At 42.9% G+C, this 18880-nt stretch overlaps 1 protein-coding gene across 1 annotated transcript in view; it reads left to right on the top strand.

Moving 5' to 3' along the window:
* cecr2 (CECR2 histone acetyl-lysine reader) overlaps positions 1-18880 on the top strand; it is a 432956-nt gene that overhangs the window by 369997 nt on the left and 44079 nt on the right. The window contains exons 3-8 of the mRNA XM_078219960.1: positions 770-953; positions 2776-2912; positions 3330-3449; positions 5515-5582; positions 8306-8481; positions 15477-15566. Of these exons, the coding sequence (XP_078076086.1) occupies positions 770-953; positions 2776-2912; positions 3330-3449; positions 5515-5582; positions 8306-8481; positions 15477-15566 (775 nt within the window). The remainder of the gene's footprint in view (positions 1-769; positions 954-2775; positions 2913-3329; positions 3450-5514; positions 5583-8305; positions 8482-15476; positions 15567-18880) is intronic.

Here is an 18880-nt window from a genome sequence, read left to right as displayed (position 1 = left end):
GGTGCAACATATTAAATAAATCAAAAAGTATGTTACTGCACTGCCCAGGCCACATGTTAAGTGCTCTTATCTGCTAAAAAGCTTTTTGCCATAAATACAGTCATTTTTTAAAAATGAAATCACTTAACGGTATGGGAAATGCCTCATAAATAATATACTTTGGAGATATTGGCCGGGATTTTACTGGCCCGCCCGCCACGTGAATCGGAGCAGGTGAGGGGCGGAGCATAGGAAGGTCTGTTGACCTCGGGCAGGGTTTTACGGTTTCAGGATGAGTGAGGCTGTAAATTCCCGCCCATATTTTGTCTTTGAAGCATTTAATATGAAGCCTTCCCTGCCAAGATGTTGTACATGTGGATTGCTCACATTTTCTGTCCATTTACTTGAATATCACTTCCCAGTATGTACAGTCACAAGAACTCCAATAGGGAATGCAGAAGAAACTTCTTTACCCAAATAGTGATGAGAATGTGGAACTCATTCCCAAAGAGTGTGACTGAGAGCATTAATGGGAAGCTGGGCAAGCATTTGAAGGAGACAGGAATAGATGATTATGATGGTAGATTTAGATGAGAAAAGATGGGAGGAGGTTGCCAGCATGGAATGATTGGGCCAAATGGCCAGTTTCCGCACCGTATATCTTATGTCCAGGCACTATATTATGTAATCCTGAGGAGTGCTACTTCATACCAGCAAAGTAAAGGTGGAAAATTTACACTTTGTATTTTGAAAACTCTCTTTCCCTATTAATGATGTGCTTATTCCCCAGACCAGACAGTTGTGACATGTACCTGGAAGATATTATTAAACATCGATGGGAACTTGAGGAAGGGAGGCCGAACCCACTGAAAAACACCAAGTTCAAAGAATTACCCATTCGTCTACGTGTTGAGTTGTTGCACAGGCTATGTGACTACAGATTGGATGCAGATGACGTGTTTGATCTTTTAAAGGTACCATTTTAAATGAAGGGGTGGTTCTTGTTTCACACTATGTACTGAAACTAACTACTTACAGAGCCAGTTTTCTCCTCTTATCTCATTTTCCCATTCTCTGAAGTCATCCGCTCCTGCAGAGTTCCCCCCCCCCCACCGCCCCTCAAATTCTTCACTCAAGAAACCGTTATTCCTTTATGAGCACAGATTGGAAGCATTGGCACACTATTTGCAATTGTTCTGGACAAGTCATGACTTCTTAAAGCTCAACAGTAGCAAAAAGTGGAAACATCCTGTTCAAATATCCTCCACACATTATAGCCCTCTGGATCTGCCACAACTTCATCAATCTTTCAGGCTGCTTATTAAAGCTGAGTCTGGGATTCTTCAACCCAATCCCACCTATGGATTTTTCATGTGCTCTCCTGTCATTGAATTTTGACAGCACACAAGGAGAGACCAGTTGATCATCAAGCCTATGGCAGCTTTCTCGAAAATCCTTGAATCCTTTCTCTCTTTTCTAACATCCATTCACATTCCTTTTTGCAGTTATTATGGATTCTGCTCCCTCTGTGGTTTTAGGAAAGTTCAAACCCCTCTTGTTAAAATCTGTGCCTCCATAAATGCAAGCCTGCTGGTTATAGGCTTAGCATTCAGCACCAAAAGCTTTTCCCTACTTAACCAATGAAACCCCCTCATAATTTTGATCATGTCTATCAGATCCTATATGCACTTCTGCTAAAACAGGAAGAGCTCTGTTAAAAAAGGTTAACATCTTTCATTCCTGTCAATTTAGTAAATCTTTCTACCTGTTCCACGATATTAACTGAGAGTCTGTGCTTTGGAAGCCTCCAATTCTCTATGCTCCATTATTTCTTTTGGACAATTTATTTGTTCTCTTTGTGCTTGTGCATGGTGTGGTGGTGATTATGATTTATCATGATGCCTGGTAGTTACTAACATATTCCAAAATATTTAATCATCTGTTACCTTTAAAATCAGGTTGGTTCAGCAAGTCACTTGGACAATCCTGGACAATATTGATGCATAGGTTGGTTTAGCAAGTCACTTGGACAATCCTGGACAGTATTGATGCATAAGTTGGTTTAGCAAGTCACTTGGACAATCCTGGACAATATTGATGCATAAGTTGGTTTAGCAAGTCACTTGGACAATCTTGGACAATATTGATGCATGAAATTTGCTTAGGATTTTAAAGTGTACGACATATTTTAATTTGTTTGCGTGGGTGCTCCAGTTTCCTCCCACAGTCCAGAGATAGAATAGAATAGAATAGAAAGAATAGAAACCCTACAGTGTAGAAAGAGGCCATTCGGCCCATCGAGTCTACACCGACCACAATCCCACCCAGGCCCTACCCCCATATCCCTACATATTTACCCACTAATCCCTCTAACCTATGCATCTCAAGACACTAAGGGGCAATTTTAGCACGGCCAATCAACCTAACCCGCACATCTTTGGACTGTGGGAGGAAACCGGAGCACCCGGAGGAAACCCACGCAGACACGAGGAGAATGTGCAAACTCCACACAGACAGTGACCCAAGCCGGGAATCGAACCCAGGTCCCTGGAGCTGTGAAGCAGCAGTGCTAACCACTGTGCTACCGTGCCGCCCAAATGTGTGCAGGTTAGGTTGATTGGCTATGCTAAATTGCCCCTTGGTGTCTGGGGGATTAGCAGGATAAATACGTGGGGTTATGGGAACAGGGCCTGGATGGGATTGTGGTCGGGGCAGACTCGATGGGCCAAATGGCCTCCTTCTGCATAGATATTCTGTGATTCTATGATTTAACTTGTGTCTTCACCTATCTGTCAGGGCCTGGATGCTGATAATTTGCGAGTAGAACCGTTAGGAGAAGATGCCTTTGGAGCAACCTATTGGTATTTCTACGGTACTCGTTTATATAAGGAGGGACCATCTTTCACACTGGAGAAAAATCAAGCAGAAGAAATGTAAGAATTATTCCGTATTTTGTTTAGATAAGTTGAGCCGTGTGTTTGTTTGTGTGTGTGTGTTTTGATTGGGTTAAAACTTGCATTCTTCCTGAAACTGGGCTTTGGTGAAACAGAATGTGGTTTCCGAGCGTGTGGTGGAACCAACCTGTGCAGTCATTGTATCTGCTGAGAATGCATTGATTTTTAATTAAATAATGTGCAGCAAAGATGATCCAAATGTGACAAGAAATCGAAATAACTTTTTTGAAATAATCGAGATAATACTAGGAGGAATTATGCACATAGGATTTTATACACTGATGTCATGAGATCAAATTCCTTACATTATGGTTGCACTGAAGTCTCTGCACTCTGTTATGTGTGGGCAAGAAAATGTCAACGCCAGTGTTAATTGTAACTTTTTCAATTTTGCAGGGAAAATGGAAAACTAAGTACCTGTAGTTCCACTTACAAACTGATAGAGTTGAAACCTAAAAAGAGAGGCCGACCATCAAAACGGAAAAAACTGGAAGATATTTATTTAGCAGCCATGAGGTGAGTTGTTTCACATTTACTGTAAATGGCGCAGTGGCTACTGCTTCAAGTGTAGCTGACTGATTCTAATCCACCTCCAGCACGGAAATAGAAATCTGCTCATTTCAATTCGATCGTTAGGAAGTTGTCAAAGCAGAGCTATTAATTCATTAATTCAGAGCTATTAATAGCATTACAAGAAAATCGCAAAAGTGAACATCAGACCTAAAAATGTGGAAAACTGAAAGACATTATTGAAAGATACTTTTCGGGTCACCTTTATGGTAAAGGCACATTGTTGCAACTTAGCATTTGTCAAGTCACCCCTGCCCCAAGTGTGTTTTGAAAGTGCTATGATTATTGCAAGCACTGGAAGTGACGTACACAACATTGCACATTCCTCCTTTTCATACAAAAAAAATTCATGGCGTAATTTCCAATGATTTGACTTGATTTATTATTGTCACATGTATTGGTATACAGTGAAAAGTATTGTTTCTTGTGCACTATACAGACAAAGCATACCGTTCATAGAGTACATAGGGGAGAAGAAAAGGCGAGGGTGCAGAATGTAGTGTTACAGTCATAGCTAGGGTGTGGAGAAAGATCAACTTAATATAAGGTAGGTCCATTTAAAAGTCTGATGGCAGCAGGGAAGAAGCTTTTCTTGAGTCGGTTGGTAGGTGATCTCAGACTTTTGTATCTTTTTCCCAATGGAAGAAGGTGAAAGAGAGTATGTCCAGGGTGCGTGGGGTCCTTGATTATGCTGGCTGCTTTTCTGAAGCAGCGGGAAGTGTAGGCAGAATCAATGGATGGGAGGCTAGTTTGAGTGATGGACTGGGCTACATTCACGACCTTTTGTAGTTTCCTGCGGTCTTGGTCAGAACAGGAGCCATACCAAGCTGAGATGCAACCAGAAAGAATGCTTTCTATCTTTAAACATTGCTTTCAGTTTCTCTCATTTTCTGCTTTTTCTATCTCTCATTTCTTTATTTCTCTCTTTCTCTTGCTCTTTTTTTTCTTTCTCAGTATCTATTTATTTCCATCTCCTATCTTTCTCACTCACTGCTTTGTAACTCAGAGTGCACACCCACCATTCTTTTTGTTTATTTTGTCCTACCCCTGCTTGCCAGACCCCTTTCCAAATAGCACTGCTCTTACTGTGTTCCTCATCTCAGGACCACTGCTCTACTCTGTGCCAAAAGATCAGAGCTTGGGGCAAGTGATGCTACCGGGACTTGATGGTTTGAGTTATAAGGAGAGGCTGGATAGACTGGGACTTTTTTCTCTGGAGCGTAGAAGGCTGAGGGGTGACCTTATAGAGGTCTATAAAATAATGAGGGGCATAGATCAGCTAGATAGTCAATATCTTTTCCCAAAGGTAGGGCAGTCTAAAACTAGAGGGCATAGGTTTAAGGTGAGAGGGGAGAGATACAAAAGTGTCCAGAAGGGCAATTTTTTCACAGAGGGTGGTGAGTGTTTGGAACAAGCTGCCAGAGGTAGTAGTCAAGGCGGATACAATTTTGTCTTTTAAAAAGCATTTAGACAGTTACATGGGTAAGATGGGTATAGAGGGATATGGGCCAAATGCGGGCAATTGGGACTAGCTTCGGGGTTTAAAAAAAAGGCAGCATGGACAGGTTGGGCCGAAGGGCCTGATTCCATGCTGTAAACCTCTATGACTCTATGACTGATTCACACTGATTTTGACCTGTAACCAAAGGCAGTACTCCAGTTCGCCATCTCTGCCAAATAAAGAGATTGACATCTATCTGTACCTACACAAAAATGTAGCTTAAGTTTAAAACAAAATGCTTATATCAACTCTGACTGTGCCCTTGATGCTGCCCCAGATGACCTATTATGCAGAACTTCAGATAGTTAAAAATGTTTCTCAACCCTTCCCATCATATAAATGAATGCTGTGCAGGAATGGGGAACTGATATTCCAGGCATTAGATAACAGATTTCCCTGACCCATTAGCAGGGGCTCATCATATGGGGGTAAAGATTTCCTTCTGCTTGTCATTAAGATACATGGGGTTTCCGCGAGTAAGTTTTCAGTTTGCTGAATGGTATTTTACAGCGAATCCAAAATTGTGACCCAAGAAGTGCCTCCTATAGAAGACTCGCAACAAGGATACAAAAGTCAGGGTAAGCAAACTATATATTTTTGAGCTTGTGCTCTCTTGCCTTGTATGGATATTTTTATTATCATCAAGCATCTTTCACACTACATATTAAACTGATGCTGGTATGTTACCAATACCCTGTGAACAAATATTAGGAAAGAAAATCATTCATATTGATGGCCTGGGAAGTTTAGTTTGGCATTTATAATTGGATGTCACAATGGCTTTGAGCACAGAGATGTTAAGCGAAGGCTGGACGAGTGTTTAAAGCTGGGTCTGATCTTTTTCTTACCCAAGTTATCTCGTGCTGGATGTCCTTCACAGAGGCCGTGGCGTCACCGTCAGGGATTAGACATGCGAGAGAGGCATGGCACGGTGGCACAGTGTTTTGCACTGCTGCCTCACAGCTCCAGGGACCCAGGTTCAATTCCAGCCTCTGATCACTGTCTGTGTGGAGTTTGCACATTCTCCCCGTGTCTGTGTGGGTTTCCTTCGGGTGCTCCGGTTTCCCCTCTCACACCAAAGATGTGCAGGTTAGGTTGATTGGTTATGCTAAATTGCCCCTTAGTGTGCCGGGATGTGTAGGTTAGAGGGATTAATGGGGTAAATGTTGTGGGGATAGAACCTGGGGGATTGTTGTCAGTGCAGACTCGATAGGCCAAATGGCCTCCTTCTGCACTGTAGAGTTTCTATGATTCTAATAGTCAAAGGTGGAAGTGGTGTGGGTTCTGACAGTCTCGGCTGCACTAGTACCAAGAATTTACAGACAAAAAGGGGTGGCACGGTGGTGCAATGGTTGGCACTGCTGCCTCACTGCACCAGGGACCCGGGTTCCATTCCAGCCTGGGTCACTGTCTGTGTGGAGTTTGCAAGTTATCCCTGTGTCTGCGTTGATTTCCTCCGGATGCTCCGGTTTCCTTCCACAGTACAAAGATGTGTGGGTTAGATGGATTGGCCATGCTAAATTGTCCGTAAGTGTCAAGGGGATTAGCAGGGTAAATACATGGGGTTACGGGAATAAGGCCTGGGTCGGTATAGGCTCGATGGGCCAAATGACGTCTTTCCGCACTGTAGGGATTCTATGATTCTAGGATAAAGCCTGCACTTAGCTTGCTGTACCATCAGTGTGTTTGGTGTGTGAATTCAAGCTTTCACAGCACTTCCATGTAACTCTCATAGTTATTTGTTCAACCAGGAAGAGATCCTGGGGAATAATCTCCAGTTTCAGTCATTTACTGCATGTTGGACACTGTGTAGCATCACTGTGTCAAAGTTGTTAAAGATTTCTTTGTGCATGGAGGAATTTACTGACACATTCTTCGATATGGAGGGGCAGCCCCACAGCATCTACCATCGAGTTTGAACACATGGTTTCCAGGCCATGATTATACACCATAGAATCTTGAGAAAATGATGGAAGAATTTGTTAGGAGGTCACTCTGTCTCGTGCTATTCGCGTATCCTCGGAACTAGAACTTGTGAGCAGAGGAAAATCGACCCCTTCCCTATGCCCTAGATACAATTCAAATAACATGAGATTTTTTTAAAAATGATCCGTGGATCATCTTTCCTATGACCCTTATTTTGTACAACTGTCGTAAAGATCCAAGCTGGCTTTATATCGGGCCTGGGAATTGCAGGGAAAGCGATATTAAATCCTGTTCTCAGCCATTACTTAGTTGTTCACAATGGCTCTTAATTCAGGTGTTGGAGATTCGAAACGGTGCTCTTTCAGTGGGCAACTCAAAAGTAAGTTTTTCATTTACTGTTGTCCTATGTTCTTTCAAAAAAAGCAGCTGGGGAGGGGGAAAGCTATAATAGCCGTTCTGACAGCCATGAAGGCCGAGGGGGCTTCCTGGAGTACAGGCTTATTATGACTCGCCCAATGGGAAGCAGGCCAGAAAGGCTATAACTCTATCTGGACTGGAGTTGTAGGTCCCGATGTGAAGACTACCTGACTGTAAGTTATGAGGGCAGGCCTTTTCCTTTGATGCACAATAAAGGGTTGGCGATGGGAGCTGGTGTTTGGCCGAGTTACTACAATACCCATCACTTGAAATCACATGATTTTTGGCTGCTGCCCACACAATGGGCCAAGTGGCCTCTCCTGTAAACTTTCAACGATTCTAAGGCTATGACTCATTAGAACAGTTTGATTTGGATGTTAGATAACATAGTGGGGCTACTTTTCAATGAAACAGGATATTCTCTAGTGGTAAGGTCTTCAGAGCATGGCAAGGGTAGTTTTCACTTAGATATGGCTGAAAAATGAAGTAAAATATATTAATTTTGAACGTGTCCATTTTGGAATCTTAGAATCCAAACAGTGCAGAAGGAGACCATTCAGCCCATTGAGCCTCCACCGACGATAATCCCACCCAGGCCCTATACCCGTAACCACACATTTACCCTACTGGTCCCCTGACACTAAGTGGCAGTTTAGCATGGCCAGTCAACCTCGCCCACGTATCTTTGGAGTGTGAGAGGAAACCTACGCAGACGCGGGGACAGCATGCAAACTCCACACAGACAGTCATCCAAGGCCAGAATTGAACCCGGCTCCCTGGCGCTGTGAGGCAGCAGTGCTAACTACTGTACCACCCCAGGAATTATTTTTATTGATCAGTAATACGTTTACTGTGTCTCCTCCTCGAATTCAGGAAGGATCATACTTGTTGGGATGACTATTTTAAACATGCCACATGTGTTGGGCTGTATTTTATTATTTGAGCTTTTCCCTTCCAGATCCCTTGAAAACCCCTGGAAGTTGTGGCACCTGGGAGCTGGTGTGTCAGACAGAGGAGGAATGGAGGAAATTAACAGATGGCCTCCAGACAAACACTTCTCTTAAAGAAAGGCAGCTGCATGCAACTCTCACTGAAGACTTCCTCCCTGAAATTTGCAACATGATTGCTCACAAGGTGAGTTGACACAATCTCATGCTTCATAGCAGCTCCCCAGAATTTCGCCCAGGATAATACAAGTTGCATAAGGTACTGTCAAGAACTTACTTAAAACTTTACAGCTTTATTTAACTGGAAAACTGCACCTTAAAAGTGATTTACCATTGGGAAATTAGAATAATCTATTCAGAGCACATGATATTTTATGTATCGTTTATTAAGTTGTACAAAAACTCTTGTTTGACAGTTGGTAACCAAGCTTTGAGAATAGAGATGCAGAAATGTAACTGTGGAAAGTATTATAACTTTAAAAACACTCATCCCCAGAATGTTACTAACATTTTGTTCCACAGTGCCCTCGCAGCCTACTTCCTGTGGTGAAACACTGGTGCTTAAATCGACTATTAAGAGTGACCTCTTAGTCTTTGGCTGATTAGTTATATGCTGCTTTGTGACAATAGGTCAGCCCTCAAGATTGCACGTAAGGTATTTAAACAAATGTAATATAAAGCAAACTTCCAGAAGAAAGCAATTACTGCCTTTTACATAAGCATGAGCTGCCCAGTAGCAGAATGGGTAAGCGTCACATTAACCCCACTGCTGGCAGTTCAGGTCTCGGTTCAACTCCATTGCTCTTGTGCAATGAGTTTTGTTCACTCCTGTGATCTGAGCCATTTAGCTATACGTCTCCCCTCACTCTATATATAGTTTGCTATCTAAGCCTTCAGCTTTCAGGATTGCCCCAGGTAGATATGCAGTGGTGGTGCTGACAAGAGTTGTGGAAGAGGCTAAAATCAGTTTGCTTGATCTCATCATGTTGAGAATGTTTTCGGGGCAGAATGGGAAAGGTGGACTAAGAAGAAATGGTGTGAAGTTAATGGAACATTTCATTAAATCTAATTCTGTTCTTATCCAATATGGTTAAGAAGCATATTTAGTGTGGAGTACAGTTTCTCTAACAAAAGCTTTACTTGCTCTATATTGGGTTCTAGAGGTGCTTTACTTACCTATAAAGGATATTGTTTTGGTCCTTGTCTCATATTAGATCAGATTCTGAGTGTTGCAAGAATATTTCAGCATGGAAGCAAACTCTCTCGACTTGTTACTTCATCAAAGCTGAGTAAATCAACATGAATCTTGACTTTTCTAAGCCAGTTTCAAACTTCAATCAGGCGATAAACCAATAAATTCCTTGTCAAAGTCGACAGTGTATTCAATTATATTAATTCCAGATTTCCAAATTCTGCCCTTTTGGAAGAAATGCAAATTCAAATTATTGTCTCCTGTTGAAAAAGGTGGGGTGAAAATTGGTTATTGCCCGTTTCTCGGTCGCTGTGGCCCAGACAACCCAGGTCTGATTATTGGGCCTCATTATTGGATGCAGGATGTCCCACTGATACATTTGGCATCTTTCTAGTTTCAGACCTGAAAAGCAGAAGCAAAACGCACCAATTTACACCCAAATTTCTTCTTTAAAATCATTTTGCCAACCAGTATAATGGTGACTTTGAGAAACCAAACGAGAGGGTTGCAATCCAGGAAGCTGCTGTGTAAACAAATCCCTTGGATTCCACGGTTGGGCACTGGGCAATATGAAAAGATCAAGGTTTGGGGGCTTAGATTGTTAAAATCATCCTGGTTTTGTGAGTTTTCCTTCCAGACGTAACTGTTGAATTTGATAGTTATTTCATACATAAGTAAATCTTGTGATTCTACAATTTGATTTTTAATTTTTATAAAACTTATACTGTAATCATTTATAAAATACCTTTAACAAAATAGATCTTAGCTAATTGACTCACAAACTGTAGAGTGAGTACAGAGAAAACCAGCAAGAACAATAGCTAAAATTAGATTGCACTAACATTGTAACTGTAAAGTTAGTACTGATATGGTTTTGATTTCCATCGCCTTTGAGAAGTTATTGCATAATTCAGTGAAATCATAGAATCATAGAAATCATAGGAACTCTGCAGTGCAAAAGGAGGCCATTCAGCCCATCGAGTCTGCACTGACAACAATCCCACCCCAGGCCCTATCCCCACAACCCCAAATATTTAGCACGGCCAATCAACCTAACCCGCACATCTTTGGACTGTGGGAGGAAACCCATGCAGACATGGGGAGAACGTACAAACTCCACACAGGCAGTGACCCAAGCTAAGAATCGAACCAGGTCCCTGGAGCTGTGAGGCAGCAGTGCTAACCATTGTGCTAACAGGAGTTGCTATGTTACAGCAACCTTAGAATTCCTATTTACAAAGATAGTTGGAGGTTACTCATTGTGGAGAAAAATATGTGTTTTTTTAATATTCTGGAAGGTGTAGACCTTTACGAAATATATTCAGAATGGATAATGAAGTGAGTCCAGAGGAAGTACCTGGAAAGTACAGGAGTCAGATTGGATACCAGATTGTAGTTTTGTTCTCCATCTTGTGTAGCCCTTTGGAATAGATTACTGATGGATATATTATCGATGGACATAGAATCAAGAGGATTTGGCAAGTTCCTGGAAGTCATTGGGACACAGCGGGTAGATTTATTACGTCAAAGGAGAGCAGTTTTGATTGTTGGAGGTCAATTATTAGAGTCCTAAGACTACAAGGGTTATTCACAACAGTGTCCAAAGCCCAGATAACTTACACTGTTCCATCATTGAGCTTCCCTCCTTCACTAGCTTAAAAGATCCATTTGCAATTCCTCCGTTAACAATGCAGTCCATATCGGTATTAAAACAGAAGGTGGACTTCACTGAGGCTTGGGCAATGAGGGGCATGTAATATTGACGCCTACACAAGTGCCAGGCAATGACCATTTCCACTGAGGGAGCTCAACCAATGCCTGTTGACTTTCAAGCCACGATTATTGCAGAATACCCGACCATCAAAATCCCTAGTGTTATCGACCAGAAACCCAGCTAATCCAGCTACATAAATGATGTGGCTCTGAGGCAGATCAGAGACTTTCTAGGGTTGAGTGGCTCACTTGAGAGGAGAGGTAAGCTCGGTGAGAAGAAATGCAGCTTAATGAAGATAAAGAATCTCACCGTGGTGTGGACGGCCTAGCCACCGCCTACAAAGACGCAAGTCAAGAATGGAATGGAATACTACACAGCTGAAATAACAGCTGAGAAGCTCCACAATGTCCAGGACATATCAGTTAGCCTGATAGACATCTCATCCAATAGAGTGAACTTGCACTCCCTCTACCACTGGTGTACTGTAGCTGCACTGTTTACTATCCACAGGATGCACATCAGCAAGGCTTCTTTGTCAGCATCCTTCAAATCGATTACCTCCACCACCTGGTGGAACAAGGAAACAAGTGCGTGGAAACATCACCTCCAGATTTCCGTCCTAATTTACACACCATCCTGATTTTATTCAAATTCATTGAAGTCCAGACCTAACAGCATTGTGGGATGGTGCTGCGGTTGGAAAAGAAAGCGCACTGCCATTCGCTCCACATAGAGAGGCATGGGTAATAAATACCGGGTGTACCAGAGGCACCCACAACCCAGGAATGAATTTTTATAAAGGACCGCCACAAAGCAGCTCCTGAGCCATAAGACATGGTTGCTGGGCTGTGAAAATACTTCTAAGAGACCAAAGGGGTTTTTGTTTCAGCTCGCCCGGATCTTGTCTGGGAATTCATGGTCTGTTCAAATCTTTTGAGCTGTTTCTGCATCAGAAACTCTGTTGTTTAATTAAGCTCTGTGAGAAAACGGGCGGCGCGGTGGAACAGTGGTTAGCACTGCTGCCTCACAACGCCAGGGACCCGGGTTCGATTCCTGGCTTGGGTCACTGTCTGTGTGGAGTCTGCATGTTCTCCTCGTGTCTGCGTGGGTTTCCTCCGGGTGCTCCGGTTTCCTCCCACAGCCCAAAGGTGCGCAGGTTAGGTTGATTGGCCATGCTAAATTGCCCCTTAGTGTCAGGGGGACCAGCAGAGTAAATGTGTGGGGCTGCGGGAATAAGGGCTGGGTGGGATCGTGGTTGGTGCAGACTCAATGGGTCGAATGGCCTCCTTCTGTACAGTAGAGATTCTATGATTCTATGAAAATGCAGATCAATTAAGATAAACAATTTCGCCGTGGTGTGGACATTATAAACTGTATTCAGAAATTTATTTTTTAAACTGTACGTAACTTTGCATTGGAGAGTCTCGAAACAGTTTTCCCAAATTAATCACGTTCTACAATACAGTAAATGCTACATAAATAATTATACTGTATATTCTGGCTACAATCCTCAGATGTGTCTAAATTAATTTGCAACAAGCTTGCTCCGGTGGAGTATTGCCTAACAGACGTACAATACAATAGTCACACCCGGTATTTATGGATCTTGCCTACTGTTAAATTAGGTTTTTGATTTGATTTGCCTATGGCTACATGATTATAATCAGAATTTCCACATCCTGAGTGAGAATGTGTTTCCTCTATTGTAAATGTCTAAAACCTGAAACAACATGCACTTCAGTCAAGTTGTTTCTGGCTTTATTATTTGAAAGGTTTTGGTAAGTATTATGTGTACTCGGGATGCCATTTATGCGCATTGGCTTGCAACTAGGTTAGCGTTTGACTTGCTTTAGCCCACAGAGAGATGTGACTGAAATTTAATAGAATGAATGCCTTTGGTTCCCAGCGGCTTAATATCAGCAGTTAGTGTGCTCTAAGACTTGATCAGATGAAATGATCTGAAAAACGAGGCTTGCATCAGTACATCACATTTGTCAGTCCAGAGACTTTTATATCAGAGTAATTTCTCAAAAAAAGTTAATAACCCATTATATTGTTTTACTATATTTATTCCATGGAATGCAATAGCCTCTTGATCAGGCAGTCTGTAGACCTTGAAGGACCTGTCCCTCACGGCGAGAACTGCCCTCACTGAAAGATAGGTCCCTCACGACCAACACCACACAGGGGCCTGTCCAACTGATAGACATCTCCCTTCCAAAGCCTCTTCCAGAATCGCTGCTCCAGCCCTACTATTGTCTCAGGAGCGGCCACTACTCCCAGCTCTCTGGCTGGAAACCTAGGAGTGGAACATCCTTCCTTAAAGTTTAAACTTTATTTATTAGTGTCACACTGAGCAGATTGGGTTTGTATTCGTTGGAATTTAGAAGGCTGAGGGGGGATCTTATAGAGACCTATAAGATAATGAAGGGGCTGGATAGGGTAGAGGTGGAGAGATTCTTTCCACTTAGAAAGGAAACTAGAACTAGAGGGCACAGCCTCAAAATAAAGGGGGGTCAGTTTAGGACAGAGTTGAGGAGGAACTTCTTCTCTCCGAGGGTGGTGAATCTCTGGAATTCTCTGCCCACCTCTGCCCACCTCGTTGAATATGTTTAAATCACGGATAGATGGATTCCTGATCGGTAAGGGAATTAGGGGTTATAGGGATCAGGCGGGTAAGTGGAACTGATCCACTTCAGATCAGCCATGATCTTATTGAATGGCGGGGCAGGCTCGAGGGGCTAGATGGCCTACTCCTGCTCCTATTTCTTATGTTCTTAAATAGGCTTCGTTAACACTGCAGTGAAGTTATTGTGAAAATCCCCCAGTCACCAAACTCTGGTGCCTGTTTGGATACACTGAGGGAGAATTTAGCATGGCCAATGCACCTAACCAGCATGTCTTTTCGACCGTGGGAGGAAACCAGAGCATCCGGAGGAAATCCATGCAGACACAGAAAGAACGCATAGACAATGACCCAAGCCAGAATCGAACTCTGGTCCCTGCCGCTGTGAGGCAGCAGTGCTAACCACTGCACCACCATGCCACCCTAAAGGAGAGGAAGCTCCAACTACTGATAATTAACTGGCTGGTCAACGGAAAATCTAGTCAGGGTTTCCATGGCCAGTGGAGATAAGGTCACCCAACTCGTGTGTGGTGGAAGGGGCCATCCCAGCTGTGGAGTTTTTTTCTCTCTCCTCATTTGTGATTTTTTTTCCCTCCCTCTGTATTTTCTGCTAATGTTAGCGACTGTTTTCTTGGGAGTTTTTTTCACCGAATTGAGCCCCTTACCCTCCTCCCCAGCCGAGATCGACAACTATTATGGTCTTGGAGACATTCTGGATTCCAGCACCCCTGTAAAGACCCAGTTTGTTTTGGATATGTTACCTAGTCTTTCAGAACCCCAGCAAAGTAATTTATTCATACGCTACCTCAAGTCTCTTCTGTTTTTTGCATGTAAATGGCTTGACTGAATCTGTTTACCGTGGGGGTTAAGGGAACATAATTGCCAAGCTTAATTCTGCTCTGTGCTGACATCCAAACAGGGATTTCTGTCAGAGATCACAAGATAATGATGAGGAACAGGTCTGGTTTCAATTCACTAACCCGGGAGTGCTGAGATCAATTGTTATTGCATTGGAGTTCGAATCACTCACTTAGTAAAGGTTGAAGATTGAGTGGGGGATATGTTTGGCCTACTAGAACTCAGCTGCTCACTGGATAAACCTGCTGATGCATCAGGAAATAGAATTCCAGTGATTATTTGAAATTATTTTTCCACGTCACAGAATTGTAAACCTTAGCAGCCATGACTTTAGTTCTCTGCTTCGCCCCACACTCGAACCTTAGTACAGTAAAACCTCTAATTTATTGCCACCTTGCCACTCATTAAGGCAGATATAGATTAAGTCGCCGTCCTGCAGCACCTGTGTCTATCAAAACCACGATGGGCTCTTGCACGATGTTGATTTATTTGTGTGTGAATGAGTGTGACCGGCTAGCAGTTCCTTATGGAAAGAGTGGGGTGGGGGAGGTGGTTAGTAACATCAGGAAAGTGGCTTCATATAAAAACAAAATGGTGCAAAGCGGTGACCCAGCGGGGCAGACGGAAATCAAAAGTTGTAATGATTAGCTTACAGTGACTGACAAGTATCAGAATCAGACTTGTGATCAATCTATCAGGGCTGCATCTGAAGGGGGTTAGAGCACGGTCATTAACAGGCTGTCTGTAATAGCTGTGTGTTCGACCTCTGACCTCTCCTGCTTTCACTTCCAGGAGAAACAGCTGCAGAAGAAGCTGTCTGAAATGGCTCCCAGGAGAATATCTGACCGCCTGACCCTAAAACGGTTGCAGCAGGAAGAAGAGGTAAAGCAGGTCAAGTTTCAAAATATCAGTTTTGGAGATAAACTTGGGTCATTTTGTTAACCCTCGTAAACCTCTCTGGGTTTGACATTCCTCTTCAGCAGCTGGTCTCAGCTACCGATGAGTTGTTTTTCACTGAACTGAGTCCCCCCCTCAGTCGCGATCTACAACTGTGATGGTCTTGGAGGGTTTCTGGATTCCAGCACCCCTTTTTAAGACCCAGTTTGTTCTAGATATGCTCAGAACCCAGCAAAATAACTTATTTACCCAGAGTTATTCACCAACTAATACATCGAATGGTAGAATATGGTTAAATATCGAGCAACTTGAAAAGGTAAAGCAGCCATATCTAAAAGGATTTACAACCGCATTAGCACGCTTTAAGAGTGAAGATTTTTTTCCCCTCCTCATTGTTAACAAAGAATCGGTAACAAATGTCCAGAAATACTGCAGTTAAGCAATCCTTTCAGGGATGGATGAGAGCAGCTCAGTAATAGATTTCCTCCTGAGTTTTCCCCTCTCTGTAGGCAAGTATCAGGTTTTGATCTGCTTCTCGCGACAACAATCAGGCTGAGATTGGGAACTCAGAAAAGTGAACAAAAAGACCGCCCCTTTTAAATTAAATGGTTGTACCACTCAAGTTGGACCATTTTATCCAGTATTCCTGGCCTTTGTGTGAATTTACCAGAAATTTTAATTTAAACGTCATTTTGGGTCAGTTGAATGAGTAACTGAGTCACAGTCCAAGATGATCCCAGGTTTTGTTTCAAGGTTATATAGAGTAACCTGGTCTGAGCTTGGGTGAGGATAGGGGGGGTTACTAGATCACTAAGTTAGGAAGGAAAAGTTGATCAGAGTTCCAACCGCCCCCCTCCCCTTCTGCCATTGCTATTGCTGATGATGGGCTTGGAGGCAGGAAAGAGGTTTACTCAGACAGAGTAGTGACATACCTGAACCTCACCGCCTTTCCCACTTCCACCAAAGTTACATTCTGGGCAGGAAGTCCCATGGTCAACTTTCCCCACCCTGCCATTTAACAGCCTCATCCAGCAGTCACTGGGATGAACCCAGCTGCCAGCAGGTCTGTCGCCATGTGTTGTGCTTGCCAGGTGAACCTGTCCGGGCAGCTTGTCACCCCAGGGTGGTGGGAGGAGTTCCTCAATCAAAGGAAGTCAGTGTGTGATTGAGGGATTGGACATTGGGGTGGGAAGGGGGGTGGGGAGTAACCCCAAAATCGTCAAGTGTCACACATCAATAAAAGCTTTGAAGGGTAACTAACACCTGTGGAACTGTGTCCAAGCAAAGAATCAACAACGGTGGGGGGTGCTTGGGAAAGAACTTTATTCTTCACAATCACTTGTGAACCACTTATTATTGAGGCTTTTTAAAGAGGAACCGGAGAAAGGTTGCATTGTGTGACTGTCACAAACTGGAGTCATCGACCAGTATCAGTTTTTGCAGATAGGAAAGCTATTAAAGAAAATGTGTCATTTTATCAATGTTAAATACACCTAAAAACGTTTGGTCTAAATTGGACATTGCTGCGTTGTGATGTGTGGGTTATAATTTGGGTCCCTCCAAAGATTCATTTGGGTTCATATCAAAAGCGCAGTTTCTATAAAGAGACCCATATCTCCTTGTACCACTACATACATGTATCATTTGGGTTAGAACGTTCCAGAACTAACCTTGGAAAATTGACCACCATGTTGAACGCCAAAGACTTGTGTATGGATTCTCAACAGTATTCCTCTGTCCAAGTGGAATGCTTCACTCTAACCAATTGGACAATTTAGGCAATACCATATTTGGCTTCCAGGATACTTTACTGTGCTGGCAGTGTTAATAAGTGTAAAATCTTTGCATTCCCCTTAGAAGTCATAGCCAAATTTTTGGTCAACTTCACAGAGCTCCCCTATAAATGGGGAGCTGAGCATCCTGGGATCCGGAATAAAATATATTCCTTTTTTATCTTGGGAGGTGAGGACCAACTGCTCGAGGGGATGGGAGGATTCCTCCTCACAAGGCAGGCAATAATGTGAATCAATTTACAGGTTTCTCTCCACTCTGGTAGATTTAGCTTTCAATACCCGAGTTGCATATGACAAACAACAGACTTTGACAACAGCCTCTAAGTGTCTGATAGGTGTCTGCATATTCTTAGCAATTCAAAGGCCTGAGGGAATTTCTGCTGCAATTAACCGGTGAGTCCAGGAAACCATCTCAACCAGATAGCTTCCCTTAGAAATATAGCTTTCCACTGATTGCGTGCAAAAGACAGTACGCTGGCTAAGACAAAAGAACTCTTAAGAATTCAGCTAACTGCTGTAACCTTTTTAAATGCGTAGGATAGGGTCTACCCATTTGTGTGAGCAATGGCAGCACAATGGGCTGGGGGTGGGGAAGAGAGGTGAATGGACTTGCCCAAAGGGGCAGAACATTTTAAAAGGTAGATGAGTTGTGCCCATGTGACACTGGCGTTTGTGTTTGACACTGATTGAAGATTTGATATGCCTGGGTCAGGCCGCGCTCGCAAAGCAAACCGTGCCTCCTGGTCAAAAGTACAAGATTCCACCAATTGGGCTGACTCAAGGAGGTTCTTCAAATTGTCTTTGTGTTCCGAGACACAGTGGCATTCAACAAGCATTTGAAAAGATTTTCCTATCTGTAATGACTTCAATCAGGCCATTGAGGTTGGCCTATTGGAGTATGAACTCCTTGATTAAGGATCCAATTGATGGGCCAATCAGGGAGTCTTTGCCTTGTACTTAACAGGGAGTGTCAGTTCCTCTAACTCCCCAGAAGTAGACTGCTAACACTCTGTGTACTGCTGTTAGAGTTTGTAAATAAAGGGGTTTTGGTAAACTTCTGCCTCCAAAGCCTCATTATGCCCACCATCTCTGTAATTTACCAAGAAACTGACTAGTGCATGCCAGCCAGTAAAGCTCTTCGGTGATTCAGAATGCTTTATTTCAAAGTTATTTTCAGCGATTTTACATTGCATAATGTACAGGTGGGAGACTGGGCACCCTTAATAAAATTGCTTATATTTGGTAATAAACTCATTCTCAGCTGTATTGTTAAAACTCCACTAGGCTACCACTCTTGAATACATCAAAGAATGCTTTTCAATGCAAAGAAAAATAAGCAAAGTGTTCTATTACTCCACCTGATTGCTCTGATATTTTAGTTTGTTCAACAGGCAAATGATTTTTAGCTGAAAGTTGAATAGAACTAAGCAAACTAAATTCTGAGTCCAATTAGGACTCAATTTCCCAATTATCCACAACACAACTCTATTCCACTACATTTTAGCT

This window comes from Mustelus asterias, chromosome 9, assembly GCF_964213995.1.
Source record: "Mustelus asterias chromosome 9, sMusAst1.hap1.1, whole genome shotgun sequence".
Lineage (NCBI taxonomy): Eukaryota > Metazoa > Chordata > Chondrichthyes > Carcharhiniformes > Triakidae > Mustelus > Mustelus asterias.
The sequence above is the reverse complement of the archived record's forward strand: the minus strand, read 5'-3'. Positions and strand labels throughout refer to the sequence as shown.